This window comes from Pteronotus mesoamericanus, unplaced genomic scaffold (genome assembly GCF_021234165.1).
Source record: "Pteronotus mesoamericanus isolate MK-2021 breed Mesoamerican mustached bat unplaced genomic scaffold, CSHL_Meso_final scaffold_174, whole genome shotgun sequence".
Lineage (NCBI taxonomy): Eukaryota > Metazoa > Chordata > Mammalia > Chiroptera > Mormoopidae > Pteronotus > Pteronotus mesoamericanus.
The window spans coordinates 16,896,310-16,917,799 of record NW_026555309.1 but is presented as its reverse complement, the minus strand read 5'-3'; the positions used below and the strand labels follow the sequence as shown (position 1 = coordinate 16,917,799).

The 21,490-nt window shown below is 38.5% G+C and overlaps 1 protein-coding gene across 2 annotated transcripts in view; it reads right to left on the bottom strand.

The window, feature by feature from the left end:
- Positions 1-21,490, bottom strand: part of CPQ (carboxypeptidase Q) — a 409,746-nt gene that overhangs the window by 282,886 nt on the left and 105,370 nt on the right. For both annotated transcript variants that reach the window (XM_054590297.1, XM_054590299.1), the window contains exon 3: positions 607-814. In XM_054590297.1, coding sequence (XP_054446272.1) covers positions 607-814 — 208 coding nt within the window. The remainder of the gene's footprint in view (positions 1-606; positions 815-21,490) is intronic.

Here is a 21,490-nt window from a genome sequence, read left to right as displayed (position 1 = left end):
AAAATACAATAAAGATTTAAAAAATAATAATAGGTAAAGTGTAGAACAATTTAAATTAAAATAGTCATATTTATAAAACTGTCTGGGTGTTGCACTTTTGATGAACAAAAGGTAGAAGCTTTTACTCAGCTAGGGGAGGGATAGAGGGTGGCGGGATTGAGCAAAAAGGATTAAGGCTTCAGGGACGTGGACAACAGTGTGGTGACCGAGGGGACGAGGAGGGGGATATAAGGGACCTAAATGGTTATGGGAAAAAATTCAAAAAGAAAATAAACAAAATCTTTAAAAAAGAATCTTTGATAAAACACAGACATAATTCAGTTCTTTCACTAATGAAAATACATAATATATTGGTTAAATAAGGAATGTTATGGGATCATCATGGATGTGAAAGCTTTTTAAAGAATGCACAAATGATGCCTGGAATCCTGAGAAGGCCAAAGAAGATATTACAAACAAATGACCAAATATAGAATGGGGAAAAATTGCATGAGCAATCATCCTTTTTTTCATTGAAATGGTTTATTTTTATTTTATAAGGGTTTCTCTTTCATAAAAAAAGAACCCTGGTTTTTAAAAGTATTTCAAATTAATATCATGACCCACCTGTAAATGGAGAAGGAAGCCACCGATCGAATGAGGGACGCCAAAGCCCCCACTTTGGCAGCTTCCACTGCCCCCCGGACTCGGTATTGCACCGCCTTGGAGTAGTTGGTGTATGGCTGATTATAAACAACAATCTTCCCTTTGGCTTCTCGGGCCCTTCTCTGCAGTTCATCGAAAGAGGTCACCACCAGCACTTCTGCTGTAATGCCTAGAAATAAAAGTGATCCAGGATTAACTTACAGTTTCCGATCAGCCAGGTTGAATTGGCATGTGAAAGGTCACATACGCTCTGTCTGCTACATCTGGAAAACTGGTCAGAGTAGATCAAAGTTTTACAGCCATTTGCCATGGGAGAAAGATTGTGGGGGTTAGCCAGTTTCCCAAGAGAGAGAAAAGGCATTCCAAATAACATAACATACAACTCAAAAGGTTTTCCAACTCACTTGACCAGCTGGTATTAAATCACAAATGGCTTGAAAAGTTGGTATTTTTTTTTCCTTCTTTCCCACCCTAAGAAGTCACTAATTCTTTATAAAGAAAATGCATTTTAGGAAGCTCCCCTTGGGATTAATGAAACATATTTATCTTTTCACAAAACCATTTTGATATGTTGGTATACAACCTTCATTGACATCATACAAAGAATGGCCATTCGTGAAGAACAATCTTAGAAGCCAATGATCTTCATTAACTTTTAAGAAATAGTCTATGTAACCTCTCCCAAGAGCCACAAAATGTCAGCTTGTTTTCTTTCCTCCTTTCTACAGAAAGTTCTTGAAGGATGTGGAAATTTCCCATACCTCCCAGTTTACAGTATTTGTTCACACCAAACACATAACTAGTCTTCAGATAAAATTTTTGAAGATGCTGTATAATTGTCCTATTATCCTATTTGTCTCACTTGGAAGAGACACGCTATCTTTCCTCATACCACAAATCGTGCTCAGACCTTCCTCATTAGGGAATGAGCTTTCACAGGTTGTGAGAAGTCATTCAGACATTGCCAGACCACTGAAGATCCAATGTTATGGAGCAGTTAGAGTAACAACAACAAAATTTAGCAACAAAGGCCAGATGGAGTGGCTAAATATAACTATCTAAAAGAAAGCGGCAGGCGCCTACTGTTTTGTGGCTTTAGACACAGTCATGAAATATGTCAGTAAAAACCAAAGTAGCAACATATATTTGGCATCTTTCCTTAATCTTGCAAACTAGAGAACTAGTTTTCTCTGGAAGCTGAACAGATGTCATTAAAATATTAACTGTTACTTGGAAAATCCTTTTAAAATGCACGGTAGTTATAAGAGAAGTCTTGCTTTCAATATAAACTCCATCATAATGGGCCCTTCAAGCTGGCTCCTCTCCTACTCTAGTTCCACCAGCCAGACTAAATTTGTACTTTTCTTTAGAGCGATTGACTACAGACCTATAAGCATGTCTCCATCAACAGTCAGAACTCAGAATTTAATTTATAATCTAAAAAAAGCAATGTACAATTATGGAAAGTAAGGAAGCCACTAGCTTTTTCACATGGTACATATGTGCAACAATACAAATAAGGGTTCAGCTGGACAGACTTTGGGAATCATAACTTTCTGAAATCCCGAGTTACCTTGCAACTTGACTGGCATTACTATTGGCACAGTATGAGAATTTTGTTGATGGTTTTCAGCTGTTCTAATGAAAACAAGATTGAATGTTTTACCTAAGGGATGTCCCAGCAATGGGGTAATTTTGGCATCTGGATTGGAGCCTCTAGAACTAAAGCCAAATTTCTATAAATTTTCATAGGCCACTGCGAAATTAAAGTCATACAAGGGTGGTACTTCTCTATGGTCTATACTCCAAGTTCTTTTAACAAGAGAGGGTGACAGAGTGCTGAAGAGCCAAAACCTAACCGAGACATTATAGTTGCCAATGCAAATTAACTAGTAATAGATATAGGTCAAAACCTATCACCATGAACTTGGAAGAAGAGTTCGAATCAATCCGTTTTCCTGAAAGCTTAGAATCATCTCTGATTCTTCTGTCTCCTTCATCCTCCATTTCTAGTCAATCCTGAAACACTAATAATTTTACTTCTTATATATTGATTGAACCCAGGTCCCCTGCTCCACCCAATTATACATTCTCGCTTCAGGCCCTTATTATCTCTCTATTGAATTGCTATGAATCTCTTCTTCTCCACCACACTGGTGTCCTCGCCTCTAGCCCAGGTCCCTCAATTTAATCCTCAACAGAGCTGCCAGCGTGAACTCTGCGAACCGCTGAAAAGTCAGATCAGCCCATGTTACCATGCCTCTGCCCTCCTTCCATCTACGTACCAGTCAAAGACTATCTTTGCAGACAGAGGATCCCTTTACTTTCAAATTCCATCAATGGTAAACTTAAAAGTTCCCCCTCACCGTGTAAGCTCATTTCTGTGTCCTTGTTCACAGTGTGGTATATCATGTCTTACTAACCCCATTCTCCCCACTTCATCATGTGACAAACACCTATTTATTCCTCAGGGTGCCATTTAAAAATCACTCCTTTAGGGAACATTCCATGGCCTCAGGCCTCTTGTCTCATCCCCTCCTTCTCACCCCAGGGGAGGCTGACTCCTGCACCACCTTACTCTGGGCTTTGACAGTGCCCTAGGCACACCTGGGCACTGGACAGTGAAATTCTGCGTAGGCATGACTCTCTCAGCTGCCCAACTGTGATCTCCTCAGAGCCAGGGGTCATGTTCTTTTCATTTGAATCTCCTGGTCTAACACAGTGCTTGGTGCATGTGTAGCAGTTAGTCAATAAATACCTCCTTGGATGGCACTGTTTCAAATAAGGGACCACTGACTGGACCTAAGGCATTTTACCTTTCAAGTTTGATTGTGCTTCGCACACAGCAACTCCAGAGTCTGATTCTCCCACCAACCCGAGCACAGATACACAGCAATAGCCAGGCACAAAAGGCCTTGGGGCAGTAGAATAGAAATAAAAATTTCAAGCATGAAAACTCTGAAAGCTTTTTTTTCTCTCTTAGAGGCCAGTTACTCTTACTTTACACAAAATTCTAAATCTACTATGTAAGCCGTTAAGCTATGAGAAACAACAAATCAAAAGAAAGAGAGAGGTTTGGAAGCTGATAGCAATACTACAAGAAAACAACATGTAAAATAACAGATACGAATACAATTTTATGCAATGTTGGAAATGTTCTATCTCTGTGATAATATAGTAGCTATTAGACACACACGTGGCTATAGAAAACTTCAAATGTGACTAATGTGCTCAGGAACTGAATTTTTTCTATCATTTGTTGGAGTTAATTTATATTCAAATTTATATAGCCATGTGTGTGTGGTGGGCGCTCTGCAGAACTCACAATCACCACAGGCTCAGCCACTACGTAGACAAAGGGCTGAGAGCGCCCCTGCCGGCCCGAGGGCCCTGCTTCCTGGCAGTGCCATAGGATGTGACAGCCATGCTGATGACCTCCCGCAGAGGTCCCAGGCCGGGGGTACGGTATTCAGTAGACTTCATTTGTAAAAGCAGGGTGTGTACAAACACTTAAGGAAGATTTTTGCTCCCACTGAATCAAATAAAACTAGGCCATCTGGAAAACGTCACTGTCCAAAGTTAGTTAGTGTTTTGACATGTTACACGAAGGAAATCCTCCCGCCCTCCTACAAGTCAGCGGGCTCCTCTTCTTTTCTCTCCGCTCGTCTCTCTTCTTTCCATTCTCTCATTCAAAAAAAAATAGTGCATGAGAACCTCTGAGAACTCAAAACCAGGGGTGTAGTCACAGCAAAGCTTGCCCTGACCTCCCTGTTTGTAACTGAAAGCCTCTGCCAAACTTCACCCCTCATACTTTGCTTAATTTGTCTATAGAATTTATCCACTTCCAGCTGCATCCACTACAGTGATGTTAGTTAGCTCTGTAGAGATGTTTGTCTGTCTTATTCATTATTACCAAAATGCCTGAAATGGCGTTGGACACACAAGGTACAAAATTCATTCATAGGCACAAATACACACATATATACTGAATAAATAAAAATAAACCAAAAATAAAAATAATCCCACCTCATCTTTGGTCACCTTCCAAAAATGTATATTTCCAAGGGAATGGTGTATTTCTGTATATTCTGTCAGAATAATTGGTGATAATGAAAATAACAGTAGCTATATTTGAGTAGCTATTGTTTATAGTAATGTTCATAGAAACTCTGCAAATTCGCTATTAGAAGGAACCTGAAGTGCAGAAAAGTTTACGCAGCTACTAGGTATTGAAGCCCAGATGTGAGTTACTTGCTTTCTGATCCCAAAGGCCATGCCCCTCCCACTAACCTCATTGCTATCTTTTTTCAAACATGTAAAATACATCAAAAGAAAATCTAGATATTTTTATTTTAAGAGGATTAACAAGGAAAAATAAATAGGTATACAAAAGTCAACCTAAGTTATCAGTTTCTTTTTTCTTAGTCTACCCAGGATCCTGCTCATAAATCAGGGTGCTGTGATCACAACTGGCCTCAATCTATTAATAGGAGGCGGGGAGGGGTGCTTCGCTCCAGGACAAGAGCCATCAGACTCTGTTACAGTAATGAAAAGGATTATGCTGGTTAATTCTGAAGAAAATGTGGGTCTGGCCCTAAAATGATATTCATATTATAAAGTGACTCTCTTGGCTATAGCTGATTATATCTTAAAAATAGCATTAAAATTCTCAGGTTCCTTTTTATTCTCCACACTAATTTTTCAAATTGATCAATTTATCTTTAAGCAACTTACCCTGTGCATCACTACTGCTGCAGCCTCCTTGCAGAGACTACAGATACTGACTGCCCCAGTATTGGCGCAAGTCATATCTTCTACAGAGAATCTGATAAAGGGATTCCACTTGTAGTCTCTTCTGACTTGGCTCCTCCCAAAAAGAGTTAAAAGTAGGAAGATCACAAAGTGAGAAACTCGTGTTTTCTGCTATTAAAAAGAAAAGACTACGGACAGAAAAACATGTCTCTGGGACTCAGTTCACTGCGGCATGTTTTAGGAAATTGACTCTTATTTCACAAGACTTAACCCTAAACAGGAAACACTTCAGGCCCACCCAAAAGGAAGCATAGCTTCTTACACTTAACACATAAAATGATCCCAAGTGCACTACACAATATAACTAGGTCCAGTAGAACATCTGGCTTTTCCTGAACTCAGTTATGGAGAAGGAAAAGAGTTGTTCTTTGAAACAGTGTTTTGGCCTGAAATGGTGAGGAAATTACAAATTCATGACAAAGCAGATGAAAGAACATCAGAGCAGTCCTTTCTGAGTTTCCATCTGTTTATGGAGAATATTATGATTATACAACATCCTTTTCATGAAAGAGAGATTCAAATTCATTCAACAAATTTACAGCCCTCCTACTGGACAGGGCTTAGTGTTGGGTGTTTTGGACAATACAAATGGGTGACTTCTGGTCCTATCCTCAAAAAGTGTATAATCTGGGGTAGAAAAATAGGCAAGCAATAACTTTAAAAAGATCACAGAATGTCACAGGTGCTAAATAAAAGTACAAAGTAAAATTTCACAAAATAATAATATAAACCAATACTAATTTTGATGGGGGAAATCAAGGAAGTTTCCTATATGATAAAACTGTAAGTGGGCCTTAGAAGACTTCAATAACCTGAAAATGAAGAAAAGGGCATGCCTAGGTAAAAAACAAAGAAGGGAAGATGAAAATAAATAAAATATCTATTCATTTACAGTGAATAGGGCTTCCTGCCAGATCCCAAAACAGAAAAACGGACACTCTAAAATCTTCTAATTTTTAACCAAGATATGTATGGACCCCTACCCTCATTCTATTAATTCCAAGAAAGAGGAATCAGTCTCCTTGAAACCGTTTAACAGGAAAGAAAACGTTAAACTCAGCTATTATTTGAGTGAAAGTTAAAAGAGCGGAACTCCAAGGATAGCTGGCGGCGGGGGGCGGGGGGTGTGGGTGACCCTCCCTTCCAACTGTCTCCTGAGATCAGGCTTATATTAAACCTTGTCTGTCAGCCTGGCGAACAAGCCCAGGCCCGACTTCACCAACATCCACGGGCACAGTAAATTACCAGCATCTCTAGAGAGGCAGCTGTCTGCCCCACAGAGCAGCGTGCCATGAGACAACCTGCCGTGCTGACACCCGAGGAAGAGCAATTTGTCTACTTTGACCTCTAAACTACAGAATTTACACATTTGGTTATATAATGGAGAGGCACTACCTCTCCATTATACCATTATGTCTAACTCAGTATGTGATGTAGGACATTCAAGGTGTACAGAGACCCAGCTCAGCAACACGAGCAGCAACAAGCATAGAGCACTGACCAATCTTAAGCAATCCCATCCCTTAGAATCCAAATTGCTTCCTTTGGTCAAGTCTCAACATTAAAGGCAGTCATGCTTTTGGGAACCTTGATTAATCTACCAATTATCATAGGAAGCATTTACATTCTAAAACATAAGGTACATTGTGTTTGAAACATGGTTGCTTCCTCCCCATCCACTGGGTGCTTGCTTGTAATGGTGACTGCTGTGGGTGAGGGAAGGCTTTCACAAAAGCTACTGTCCTCAATACATCTGTTAAAGTGAGCAGCAGGAAGACACTTCGTACCTCAATCAGTTTCTTTCAGTATTTAGGAGTAAAATCCACAGGCCTTTGTGGGGCGGGGACACAGAGGTGAGTTTCTGGCTGCAGGAGACCAAAACAGCACTAGTTACCACGGTTTGGGGGGCGGGGGAGGGGGCATAGCTTGCTCTTTTGAAAAGATAGGGGCTGTGAGATGAAGGCCAATGGATTTGGAGACACTGGCAGGGCAGCTGGGAGGGGAAGAGAGGATGGAGACTAAAGAGAGTGAGGGAGAGAAAGGCACGGGAGGCTGCCAGTTGATAGGGTGGCATCATGTGGGAACCTGGCAGCTGTATTAGGAATTTAGGAGGGAACAGGGAAGTTAGGCAAGTTCAGATTTACATTTTGAAAGTATCAATAGGCTTAGTGGGATGAAAGGATTGGAGGAATTATGAGGGCTACGAAAAAGTTTTAGGGGACTACCGCCACTTTCTGGCTGAGACCTGATAGTGCCTTAAACTAGAGCAGGGCAGTGGAGACCAAGACTAGTGGGCCACATGAGCAGCAGCAGGGAGGGGACAGCACCTCCTGCGGCAGAGAAACTGGCCTTGCAGAGCTCTCTCTACCACTTGCCATTCTGCCCAGTCTCTGTGGTGATTGTTTTCCTGGGGAAAGCTGTATGCAAACTGAAATTTAGCAATTGGGTCATTTAAAACAAAGACAGCATTATTTAATTTTAAGGTGAAGCCCATCAGCGAAACAGTATCTTACTCTAAAACTTCTTACTAAGTATTTATTATATTACATTATTCATTCTTCAAAATATTCTTTTAAAACAGGATGTTCCTTTATCTGTAACAAGAAGCACCCATCTTTCTGTATGCTGACTTGAATGCCGGCTATAAAGCTCATTAGCCCTTGATCCTGAATGAGTTGCTTTACTTTCCCCAGACTGTAAAATGAGAATCACAATATTATTGACACAACCAGGGTTCTTGTGAGCATCAGATGAGATGTAAGAGGTAAAAATTGCTCTCTGTGTTATAAAGCATTATAAGACAATGGGAGTATGGTATATAAGGGTTCTGGACATGTATCAAATACGGATGGATAGTAATTATTTGATTTATTTAAAATTTCACTTCACCGTGGACATGGACAATGGTGTGGGGCTTAACTGCAGGAGCAGGGGATGGGCTGGGTAGAGGAGGGCAAGGGGGAAAAGTTGGGACAACTATAACAGAACAACAATAAAAAATTATATCTATAAATATATATATAGTTTATAACATAGGTGATTGGCAAATGTAAAAAATAAAATAAAATAAAATTTCACTTCAAACTAATTACCAGGAATAAAACAAAAATAGTGGGTATGATTTGAGCAAATATGGAGCCTACTTGACTCAGAGCAGAGCTATTCTTTATCACATCAGGCAGCTCCAGAGGCTGTGTGATTTCTTGTCAGCTTTGATGAAAGTGAAAATTTAGACCCTGTATCATAAAGATCCCACATCAGGCTGGCACAAAAGATTGGGTTTCATGAGCCTACTTGGCAGCAAAGGTTCTGGAATAAGTGATGTAGGGGAGGGTGAGGGGAGCCAAGAAGGGACTTTTCGAAAGTGCATAAGGAGAACAGTGAATAAAAAAAAAGATGCCAGTGGCCCTATCTAAAATTATACTTTCATATTCTATCATTTCCTCTCCCCTTCTCCATGAGAGAATGACACATGCCCATCACATGCCTTGTAAATTGCACTGTCTCTCTCACAAGACACTGACGCTGGGCTTGGCCATGGGACTTGCTCTGGACAATAAAATCTGAATGGGCAAGCTGTGTGGTCATGGCTGAGCAGAAACTCTAGGAGCCATTGCAAGCTTTGACTGTCTCTTAAGAGCCCTTTTCCTTCAGGCACAAGAGTGACAAGTCCCAGATGGGACTTCTCCTTCACCCTGGACCGAGGAATGAAAAAGATACTTTGGGCAGAAGCAAAGACACCGCCAACTTTATATATATGAATGTGAATGAGGATATGTGAATGATTGTCACATATCCATACAAAGTAAACAAGAAATAAATCTTAGTGGCTGCAAGCCACAGAGATTTGGGGGTTGTTTGTTACAACTGAATGAGAGGTGACTAATGTAGGAGCCCTGAATTTAAAGTTTCTATCAAAGCATTTCACGATCTGTAGCTGATGGCAGATAAGATATAGAATAAATTTATTTACTCCCTTGGGGATTGTTCAGTGAAAATTAGAAAACTACTTTCTTCCCTCTGTCACACCTAAAAGTGATCAAATGATCAACACTACACAGTAGAAAACAAACAAATCTGAAGAAGAATTCAGCAAGTGCCAGTGATTTTAATACATGCAGGCTAAATGACAAATAATTTTAAATAAGAGATAAACCATGGAGACATTAAAATACAGTCCCAGAAGCTTTAGTTAGCTAACCGACTTGATGTCACTTCTGAAGAAACATGCATGCCCATTGTACTGTTAAATAATTCCATACACTTCAGTAGCTTTCAGTGTTTCATATCTATTTCATATCTGTATTTTCCTTCTACATTCCATCTTCAAAAACAAAGGGCACAAATGACTGGAACTGGTGTGTTTATGCTTACATTGAAGTACAAAATAATGTTATTATAGTGTTGTATCAGAGATAAAATAACTCTACGGCAGCATGGCATTAAAAATGAACTGTTTTATTTAACTGTGTTTTGAAATGTTAACTGTCCTATGCTCATCTTAGAAAAGTAAAACTCAGGGGAAAAAAGTACAGTAACAGAACAGAATTTCTGCCCTCAATAATAAAAAAAAAAACCTGGCTCAGTTTCATGATTCATTTTGACACAGCAATTTGCCATCAGAGGAAAATTCTTGAAACAGGTTAGAAACATCAGAACCACATGACTTACACAAAAATCTCTTGGAGGCCATTTATTAAAGTCCATTGGATGGAAGAACAGTAAATCCGATTATCAATGTCAATCCCATTGGAATTACAATAGAAAGCCATTACCATACAGTTTAAGCAGGAGAGAGCTAAGCATGAGAGCATTAACCACATTTAGTAAGTGAGAAAATAAAAAGTTTCAGGAAGGTTCAAAAATTTTACCAAACTAGAAAGCAGTAATGCTTAGATCTGAATCCAGATCGGACACTCTACTGCCATGCTTTTCTCATCCCAGCCCCCTCTTACAGATTTCCTAATTAATTTGTCAGCATGTACTTACATGTTTTTGGAAACTCAACACAATCACTATCAAAATCCCAACATCAATTTTTGCAGAAATAGGAAAATTTATCGTAAAATTCATTTGTAACCCGATGGGACCCCAAATCGCTGTGTGTGTGTGTGTGTGTGTGTGTGTGTATAAAACACACACACATAAAGAAAAACAATGCTGGAGAATTCAATCCTTCTGATTCCTGATTTCAAAACATACTACAAAGCTAGTATAATCAAAACAGTGTAGCACTGGCATAAAGACAGACGAATAGAGTAATGGAAAAAAGTAGAGAGCCCAGGGGCTAGAGGAGAAGGAGTGATGGAAATGTATGTGCAGGATTAAATAATCTTTGAAAACAGTGCCAAGACCACTTCAATGAATAGTGTTGGGATAACTAGATATCTACACATAAAAGAGAAATTAGACCTATATTGTATACCATATAAAAAGATGAATTTAGAAGGGATTAAAGACCTAAACTATAAAATTCAAAATGGATTAAAGATCTAAAACTCTAAAACTTCTAAAAGATAATATAGCGGGAAAGCTTCATTGTATTGGACTTGGCAATGATTTCTAAGACATAACACCAAAAGCATAGGCAAACCATATGCTTTGACCATATCAAACTTAAAAATTTCTGTGCATCAATAAACACAATTAAGATAGTGAAAAGGCAACATATAGAACGGGAGTAAATATTTGCAAATAATATATCTGATATTATTTATTAATACATCTGGATATTAAAGGGTTAATACCCAGGATATATTAAGTTTCTGGCTCCTGGTACTTCCCTACTTCATCTTCAACATCTGCATTGCACTCTGCCCCTTCACAGCTCCAGTTTCTCCTAGACCTCACATCCTTATTATACACAGGGGTGGAGGGACCCAAAAGCACCCAAAATTATCTTATGAAGGGTGGGCTCCTTGTAGTACCGGCTTCCTCAGCTAGGTGAGTGTTCTAGAAACCCATCTGTATCAGTGTACAGCTGGCATTGTTGTGAGAGGCTGTGTTTGGCTTCAGTGAATTTTTTTAAGACTCTTTCAATGCATTTGCCCATTTCATGATGGGTGATTTACGAGCCCACCTGCCCACACCACGCTGAGTGTTCAGTAGTTTTTGACCAAAAATGGCAGGACCCTGTGTTCCACCCTCCCTTTTCACCCAATCTTACCCCGAGCAACTTTTTTTGTTTCCTTGGATGAAAAAGTCCTCAAAGGGAAAAGTTTTGCCAATGTGGAAGAGGTGAAACAAAAACAGCAGAAGCACTAAAAGTTATCAAAATCAATGAGTTCAAAAACTATTTTGAGCAGTAGAAAAAACATCTCAATAGGTATATTGCATCAAATGGAGAGTACTTGGAATGTAACTGAAGTTTAAACATGTAAGAATAAACACACAATTTTTTGTAAATAAATTCTGGGGGTTTTTGGGTCCCCCCTCATACTACCTAGGGAAATAATGTCTCTTTTACTGGTTCCCATGGGAAAGACAGAACAAATTTCATTTTCTCACAAGCCCCAGGTAACAAGTCTGCTTCAGCTCATGTGCTATATGCCCACTCTGACTCCAACACTATAGTTTTGGGACTGGAATATGCTGATCACCTTAAGCCAAGAAAGACCCATTTGTAAACTCGGATAAGGAGCCAATTCCATCTAAACCATATAAAGGGGAACGAATGCTGGTTAGCAAACAACAGATGGCCACCACAGGGTAGGTCTCTTGATTTTGCCACAATATGTACCACAATGCTTTTCTCAGATACTAAATTCATTATATATTTGCTGAGTTGAATTAAATTGACCATATTTCTCATGATTGACTTTGGCACAGTAAAGAGCATCTCCCCATTCATTTCCAATCACTGAACTCAAAAAATGAATAGGAAGTCTTTTATGAGCTTCTACCCATTAATTAAAACCGGCATCCATTTAACACAATTAATAGTTTATTACTTCATACCAGAAACTTACGCAGAAATGCTATGGTGATAGAAATATTAATGGAACATGAACCCATAACTTGCATGGTTCCCAAGAATCCATGTAGACCATTTATGATCTTTGAAAAATATCTGAGAAGACACTATTCTGTACCACCTCATGATGGAAAAGTAAAAATTTAAGCATTTGCAGACTTTCCATCAGGTCTAGCGCAGAGTTTTGACATATTTCAAGGAAAAATATTAGCTCTGTCTATATTCAATACAAATCCAAGAAAGTAGATTCAGATCAAAAGATTTACATAAAGCTAATGATAACAAGAATAAATATTATATGCAGACTCTGTGCAGGCATAATGCAAAAATCTTTACATTCATTATTTCATGCCATCCTTATGTCCCTATCTGGTAGGTATTGCTGTCCCTGTTTCCTTGACCCAGGCCCCAGAGTTTGGTTAGCTGTAGATCTCAGATTCAAATCCAGATCTACCTAATGGATGGAGACCTTCTACCTCTAACATGAAAAAAGGTAGAGAGAGAGCAACAGTCCTTCTGGTGACTGACTGAATCCTCATGCAGTTAGTCATTCTTATGTTTGTATCTACAAGACTCCTAACTACCAGACATATGAAATGACTTAGAGATCACTCTACTAAAATTTTTTAGCATATGATCTTATACAGCACAAGGCACTAGCTGTAACACAGATTATTATCTGAAGACATAGGTAAGTGGTTCTTAAATATATACCTTTATCTTTTCCCTCTTCATTTAACTTACTTTAAAAGTGCTCACAGACTGTCTCTTAAAACAGGGTTACTTGAAGTTTGTGTCAGTGAAGACTTGATTATAATAAGAATACTGAGCAAATATATATATATATGGTTCTGACAACATACCAGACATTGTTCTAAATGTTTTACTTATATTAACTCTTGGTTCTCTCAACAGTTCTATGATGTAAGTACTTTCATTATCCTTGTGAAATATGTGTTATATTATCTATTTCCTACTTTATTACCAAAGGAATTTAAGTAGACTTGCAAAAATATATTGAAAAAATAAATGAAAATAAATGAAGAAGGAAACTAGAGAAAAGTATAAATTAATGCCAGGGTTAATATTATAGAAAAAAATGCACACCATAACGTGTGTGCAATTGCTAGAGAGAACCATACATTTAGCTACAACCTGACTGAGTTGTAGTGAAAACATAATGGAGGAAAAAGTGAAACATAATCAGAAACAAAATTCAGTGTCCATAATAAGTTACCCAGGAGAAGCATAAATTTCCTACACGAAAATAGTTTTGTAGATCATCTTAAAGAAAATTCCATGTGATGGCTTCACAGGTAAATTTCACCAAACATTCAAAGAACTAGTCCAAACAAATTAAGGGTAGGAAAGATTCCCAAGCTCATTTTACAAGGCCAGCATTATCCTAATTCCAAAAGCAGATGAACACACCACAAAAAAGGAAAATTATAAGCCAGTATCTCTGATGAACATAAATGGCTGAAATCCTCAATAAAATATTAGCAAACCAAACCCAGCAATACATTTAAAAGATCATATGCCATAATTAAGTGGGATATATTCCTGGGATGCAAGGTTGGTACAATATCTGCAAATCAATTAACATGATAAACCACATAAACAAATGAAGGATAAAAATCACGCTATCATATTAACAGATGCAGAAAAAGCATTTGACAAAGGCCAGTACCCATTTATGATGAAAACTCTCAGCAAAGTAACAATAGAAGAAACATAACTCAACATAATAAAGGCCATTTATGAAATACCGACAGCTCACATCATACTCAATGGGCAAAAACTAAAGGCATTTCCCTTAAATCAGAACAAGAGAAGGATTTCTCCTTTCGTTTCCTTTAAATCAGAACAAGAGAAGGATTTCCACTCTCACCACTCTTATTCAACACAGTACTGGAAGTCCCAGCCACAATAATCAGAAAAGGGAAAAAAAAAGACATTCCAATTATAAAGGAAGAAGTGAAACTGTTGTTATTTGCTGATGACATGGTACTGTATATATAGAGAACCCTAAAGATTTCACCAAAAACTACTAGAACTAATAAAAGAATTCAGTAAAGTAACAGGATACAAAATAAATATTCAGAAATTGGTTGCATTATTTTATACACCAATAATGGACTATCAGAAAAGGAAACTAGGGAAACAATTCCCTTTACAATTACATCAAAAAATTATAACATACTAAATTAAACCAAGGAAGTAGAAGACCTGTACTCAAAAAATTATAAGAAACTGAAAAAGAAAACTGAAGAAAATACGAATAAATGGAAGCATATACAGTGGGTGGATAGGAAAAGTTAATGTCATTAAACTGTTCATATTACCCAAAGCAATCTGTTGATCAAAGCAAAGAATGCAAGAACATGCAATGGGATAAAGATAGTCTATTCAATAAGTGGTTCTAAGAAAATTGGACAGATACATGCAAAAATTGAAACTAGACCATCTTCTTACACCACACACAACAATAAGCCAAAAATAGATTGAAGGTTTAAATGTAAGACTCAAAAAAACAAAAACAAAAAAAGTAAGTAAATGTAAGACTCAAAACCATAAAATTTCTAGAAGAAAACATAGGCTCTAAAATCTCAGACACTTCTTTTGGCAATACTTTTTCTGAGATATCTCTTTGGACAAGGGAAACACATGGGACTGCATCACACTAAAAAGTTTTTGCACAGTAAAGGAAACTATCAACAAAACAAAAAGACAACCTACTGACTGGATCAAGATATTCGCCAATGACATCTGATAAGGGGTTAATATCCAAAATGTATAAAGAACTCATAGACCAACACCAAGAAAAACAAACAATCCAATTTTAAAAGTGGGCAGAAAACCTGAATAGACACTTCTCAGAGAGGACATACAGATTGCCAATAGGCATGAAAAAAAAATGCTTAACATCATTAATTATCAGAGAAATGCCAATTAAAACCACAATGAGATAGCATCTCACACCTGTCAGAATGGTTATCATCAATAAGTAAACAAACAGCAAGTGTTGCCAAGGACGTGGAGAAAAAGGGAACCCTTGTGCACTGTTGATACAAACGCAGTTTGGTGCAGTCACTATGGAAAGCAGTATAAGGGGTCCTCAAAAAGTTAAAGATGGAACTGCCTTATTATCCAGCGATTCCACTTTTGGGTGTATAGCTGAGGAAACCCCAAACACAAATTCAGTGGAATATATGCACCCCCATGTTCATTGCAGCATTATTTACAATAGCCAAGCCACGGAAGCAACCCAAGTGCCCATCAACAAATGAGTGGATAAAAAAAGCTGTGGTACAATGAAATATTTCTTAGCCATAAAAAGGAATGAAATCTTAGCATTTGTGACAGCATGGATGAACACAGAAGATATTATGTTCAATGAAATGATTAAGTCATATAAAGACATATATATCTGAAATCTAAAGAGAAAAATTAATGAACAAATAAAATTGAAACAGACTCATAGACACGGAGAGTGGACTGGTGACTACCAGAGGGAAGGTGGGTTGGGGCCTAGGTGAAAGAGGTGAAGGGATTAAGAACAAATTGTTACAGAATAGTCAATAATATTGTAATAGCTATGTATGGTGCCAGGCGGGTACTGGAACTATCAGAGGAAACATTTGTAAAATATATAATTGTCTAATTACTATGTTGTATACCTAAAACCAATATTTGAGGCCTGTCTGGGAAAAGTCCAGCCATCGTTAATGTGAGAATGGCTTGCACGACATTGGTATAACCTGGCAGCTATAGAGAGTGGACTGGAATGTGCCTGGGTAAACAATGACGATTTCACTGTACTAGTCAGTGAGGGTTGGTAGATACTGTTGAGTGAGCATATGTACTGTGTGGCTGTCACATTCAAAATGACTGAGCAAGTAGAGCAACGAATCTGCATCAGATTTTGCATTAAGCTTGAACATTCCTCCATGGAAACTAATCTGAGAGTGCAGAAGGCCACAGCTATGGGCAACTGGTGACTGGAAGTTTCATTGTGACAATGCACCTGCTCTTGCATCACATCACATGCAGAGTGTTTTGGCAAAACATCAAATCACCCAGGTGACTCCACCCCACTACAGCCCAGATTTGGCACCCTGCGACTTCCGGCCTTTTCCAAAACTGAAATCACCTTTGAAAGGGAAGATGTTTCAGGCCATGAGTGAGATTCAGGAAAATATGACAGGGCAGCTGATGGCAATTGAGAGAACTGTGTGAGGTCCGAAGGTGCCTACTTTGAAGGGGACTGAGGCATCACTGTCCCATGTACAATGTTTCTTGTGTCTTGTATCTTTTTCAATAAATGTCTCTATTTTTCATATTACATGGTTGGATACACTCTGGACAGACCTTGTATAGCATGTGTTCAATAAAATCTATTGGATGAATGAAAGAATCATAGTTTGAAAATCACTTATTGAAATAATTTATATGCTGAAGGCAAGGTTTAGAGAAATAAAAATAAATAGATTCAGATTAACATAGTTCATTCATTAACCCTTAGATATCCCTAATAACTAATTTTACCAAAATAAATAGATTGTTTCCTTCAATATAGCCTGTATTTCATAAATTGGAATAAATCTTCCCCTGGAGCATGCACCTATCTAGAATCCCTTTCAGAGTTTTGCTCCAAAAGCCTTTGAATTTCAAGCTTCTAGTCTTTCCAGTGAAAATATGTTGTTTCCAAAATAATCAGGGGAAAAAAGGCCACTTAGTTGCCTTCATAGGACTCACAATCCCCATTCTAAGTGATAAAGAGTTCTTGAGTTTTGTATTCCATTGATGGGCGCAGGGACGAGAATAGAGCTAATGAAACCAACAGGTTGATTTTTTTGGTCCATTAACAAAATTTAAAACTAACTTAAATAAAATTAGGTTTATTGTTTGGTCTCACTCTTGATTTAGGTAGGTAGACAGAATAATGCCCAAAAATGTGTTATTCATTGAAGAAATACTTAATACTTAGGTAAGTCCTAAAGAAAATAAAAAGCAAATATAAGACATTTTGTAGTCTGAGGTGCATAAATTAATTGGAAATGATGAAACAATTAATAATATGTAATATATGACTATCCATATATCATATGCTATATGGATACATCATAGTCAGAGCAGGTGCATGTCAGCATCTGAATGAATTGGCCCTGTACAGCTGTCATTAAAAGATAATCACCTATAGGCTCTGCCCTACCCAATGCCCTTGCAGTTTGTCAGAGAAATCTCCAGGACAGTGTGATGTATTTTTATCTGTTGTCTGATATGCCAAGGGTGATAAGAGTTCTAGGTACCAAAGTGAGCTGGCATCTTCCTTCCTACTCCCACCTCACCCCTACCTACTTAGGCAAATCTCATTACCATAGCTACTTAACTAGTCATTAATAAGAAAGAGAGCAAAGGGATTAGACATTGAGCTTAATACACTGAGGAGCATGAGCCTGTTTACTGTCCCAGGAAGCTACAGCTTCACAGCCCAGGGGACCACAGCATTGCTCTGTCGAGGTGCTAGATTATTCAGGAACAGGAGGAAGTGCTTGAACATAGAGACCTGTCAGTCTAACTAGGGGATGGACCCATCAAAAAGCCTTTAAAGCTAGAGAAGTTAATTGGTGTTTGTTTTTTTTTGAAAGCACCCAGTCCATGCTAAACCCAAACTAATGTAATCCCAGAGAAACAAAGGAGCGCTCTCTCTCTTACTCAGTGACCTGCATTCACCCTGTTTGTTCATGCGTTCTCTCTCACGCCTGGAAACATGCAACCATGTGGGTCTAACATCTACCAGGGTCACAGTAGACTATGTGGGCTCCAAAGGACTTGGTTTTAATATCAAGCAGAGCCTCTGGACACTGGCTTTTGTTTTGACCTTGCTGAACACCTAGTTGGACTTTTTCGATGCAGGGACAAGGGAGATGAGACATTGGAAACCTGGGGGCAGATTTCCACCCAAATAAATTTGTCACACCACTTTCTCCTATGTGTGGGTCCTTGGGATGCTCTCCACACGATCCTGTGGAAGAGCCTGATTTGCACCAACAACATTTTGACATCATATCCCTCAGGCCATGATTTTCATGGTAAATTCCTCAAAGACTCAAGTCCAGTTCTAGACACCAGACCGTCAGTTAAGTTTATCACTTAATTCCTATCTGTCTTTTGGGATTGGCTCCTTCTTCGGGAATCTAATATATCAGCTCACAGAATGTGTCCTGATCTATAAGTAAAATGACAGCCTGGAAACAAGAAATGTCACAGTATCTGAACACAATCACTTAGACAAGGGCTGTTCCCTCACCTTAGAAAGGCACCTTGGAAATATTAGCAGTGTGAGCACCGCCGCTCTCCAAGTCGCCCCTGAACTAGTGACCTGGGTGCTAATCTCTGTTAGCACTGCCCAGGCCACAGCCCCTGCTACCCTCAGCTTATTCTCTCCTTCCCACTATGATGCCTAGAGTATGTCTGGGCTAGATAGAAGAACGGCTGAACGACACTGAGGTTCAAGTTGGACGGTGGTAAAAGTTAATGCTTAAATTGGAGACAGATTCTAGAAGGCCCCCACCAGCCACTTAAACCGCAGCGTTCAGACATTTTCCTATTGTCACTGTGGGGAATGGGAAAAATACCGGAGATCTACGAGTAGATGAACAAAATACAATCACAGTTTATTTTATAACCACATCCTTCTGACCCAACACCGCAGGATGAAAATCATAGGAAGAAGTTTCTCACTCTAAATCACTGTAGGGCCCGATGACTGACATTTTAGCTTTCTTTCAAATGAGCATGTTGTGAAATGCAAATAACATATGGTCAGAAAAACAGACACCAGCTCAGCTTGAGAGAAAAATCTCAAGGAGAGGGATGTGGCATTTCCTAAGATCAACCCCTGATGTGTCTCTTGGCTGCCCTAGTAGCAACACCGCACTTCCTTCCCGTGGGAGGGGCGCTGCCCCTGGCACTTAGAAGTCCCCTTGGCTGTTCTGGTGGATGTTGTTATCGAAGGATTTCTTCTCACTGCTCTATCAGTCCCTGACCTCAACTATCCTCATCTAGTTTTTATGTTTGCACCTGAGACATTCAAAACAGTCTGCCTAAGTGCAAAAATGCTACCTCCCAATCACACTGACATTTTGATCCCCCAAGTAATATTTTCCAGTAATTACTTTAAAAAAGAGTTGTTCATTATGCATGAGGCAAGAGACATAGAATGACCACATTTTTTCAATAAACAGCTATAAATTAATACATGCTGTTCAGTGAATAGGCACATGATTTTTGAAGGGGGTTATAATCCTTTTAAAAATTAATGTAAGTTTAAATGTAATTAAAGATGAATGGCCAGAAAATATCTTTGCTATGGCATGTAACCCAGAAAGGACACCAAACCATCTTGAAAGCACACAAAGTTCTGGGAAGTTATGATGTTGGTTTCTTTTTTATTTGTTTTTTTTCTTTTGTTTTATTTTTTGTTTGTTTTTGGAGACAGGGTAGGGTATAAACAGGAAAATACCTGTGCAAAAGAAGAAAACTATACTAAAATAAAGTAGTGCAAATATTACTGTATTTGAATATTGAAAAGAACCATTTGGTAAAAATGTAATATTTCTCTTTGGGTACCCAAAGAGAATTGCCTCATAAGAATATAAGATACTGTTCAGAAAGTATCCACCCATTAATATGGAAAAAAAAAAGAGAAACATTTATTGAAGAAGACACAAGAAACACTGTACATAGGACAATGATGCCTCAGTCCCCTTCAAAGCCAGCACCTAGCGACCTCACACAGTTCTCCCAATCACCATCAGCTGTCGCGCCTTATTTTCCTGAATCTCATAGACAGTCTGAAACCTCTTCCCTTTCAAAAGTGATTTTAGTTTTGGGAAAAGCCAGAAGTCACAGGGCGCCAAATCTGGGCGGTAGTGGGGCTGAGACAGCTGGGTGATTTGATGTTTTGCCAAAAAATTCTGCATGAGAAATGATGCATGAGGGGGCACGTTGTCATGATGAAGCTGCCGATCACCAGTCGCCCATAGCTGTGGCCTTCTGAATCACCCGAATAGTTCCCACAGAGGAATGTTCAAGCTTAACACAAAATGTGATACAGATTCTTTACTCTACTCACTTAGTCATTTTTTATGAGACGGCCACACAGTACACATGTTCACTCAACAGCATTTACTGCCCCCACTGACTAGTATAGTGAAGCTGTCTGTCATTGTCATGTATGCACATTCCAGTCCCCTCTCCACAGCTGCCAGGTTACAACGATGTCACACAAACTGTTCTTGTTGTATTAACAATGGCTGGACTTTTTCCAGACAGACCTTTGTATACTGGTATATGAAAATAATCTACAAAGAAAAATAATTTTTAGGTTAATATCCTAACTATCAGAATTACTAATGTGGATTACTAAATAAAGCCAATAAACAAATATTTGGTTTATATTCAAGTTCCTCTTTCTTTCCACTTCTTCCAATTTATACAGTCACTAATGGGAAACTCCAATATATGTAAAGTAAATAAGCACAAGTACTGTATTTGTTCTCCAAATATTTTCACATCCTAACCAAAAACACATTTGGATAAATACCTGTAAATGTTGCAAGAAGTTAGTGGGGATTACCACCAAACTGGTATTACAAGAAATGCTTTGTGAAGAAGAAATAGGTAGTGAGAGCAACATAGGAATAAAGCACACAATGGCAATAAATAAGTATATATCAATAGCAAACTTAAGAAAACACATATGCATAACCCACAGGCACAGAAACTGTGTGGTGGTGGCCAGAAGGAAGAGGGGGTGAGGGCAGGGAGGAGTTGGGAAGGTGGTAAAGGGAGGGGAGAGTGATGAGGACATCTGTAATAGTGTAAACAATAAAAAAAGAGTAAAACAACAACAAAAAAGTCACCCTTGGCATATTTGAAAGGTTAAATCAACAAGTCAACGAATTATTTTAAATTGCTTATCAAGACTAGAACATAGGTTTAAATCATCTAGAAACAGAAAGTCATTTATTAAAAATACAATATAAAGACTTT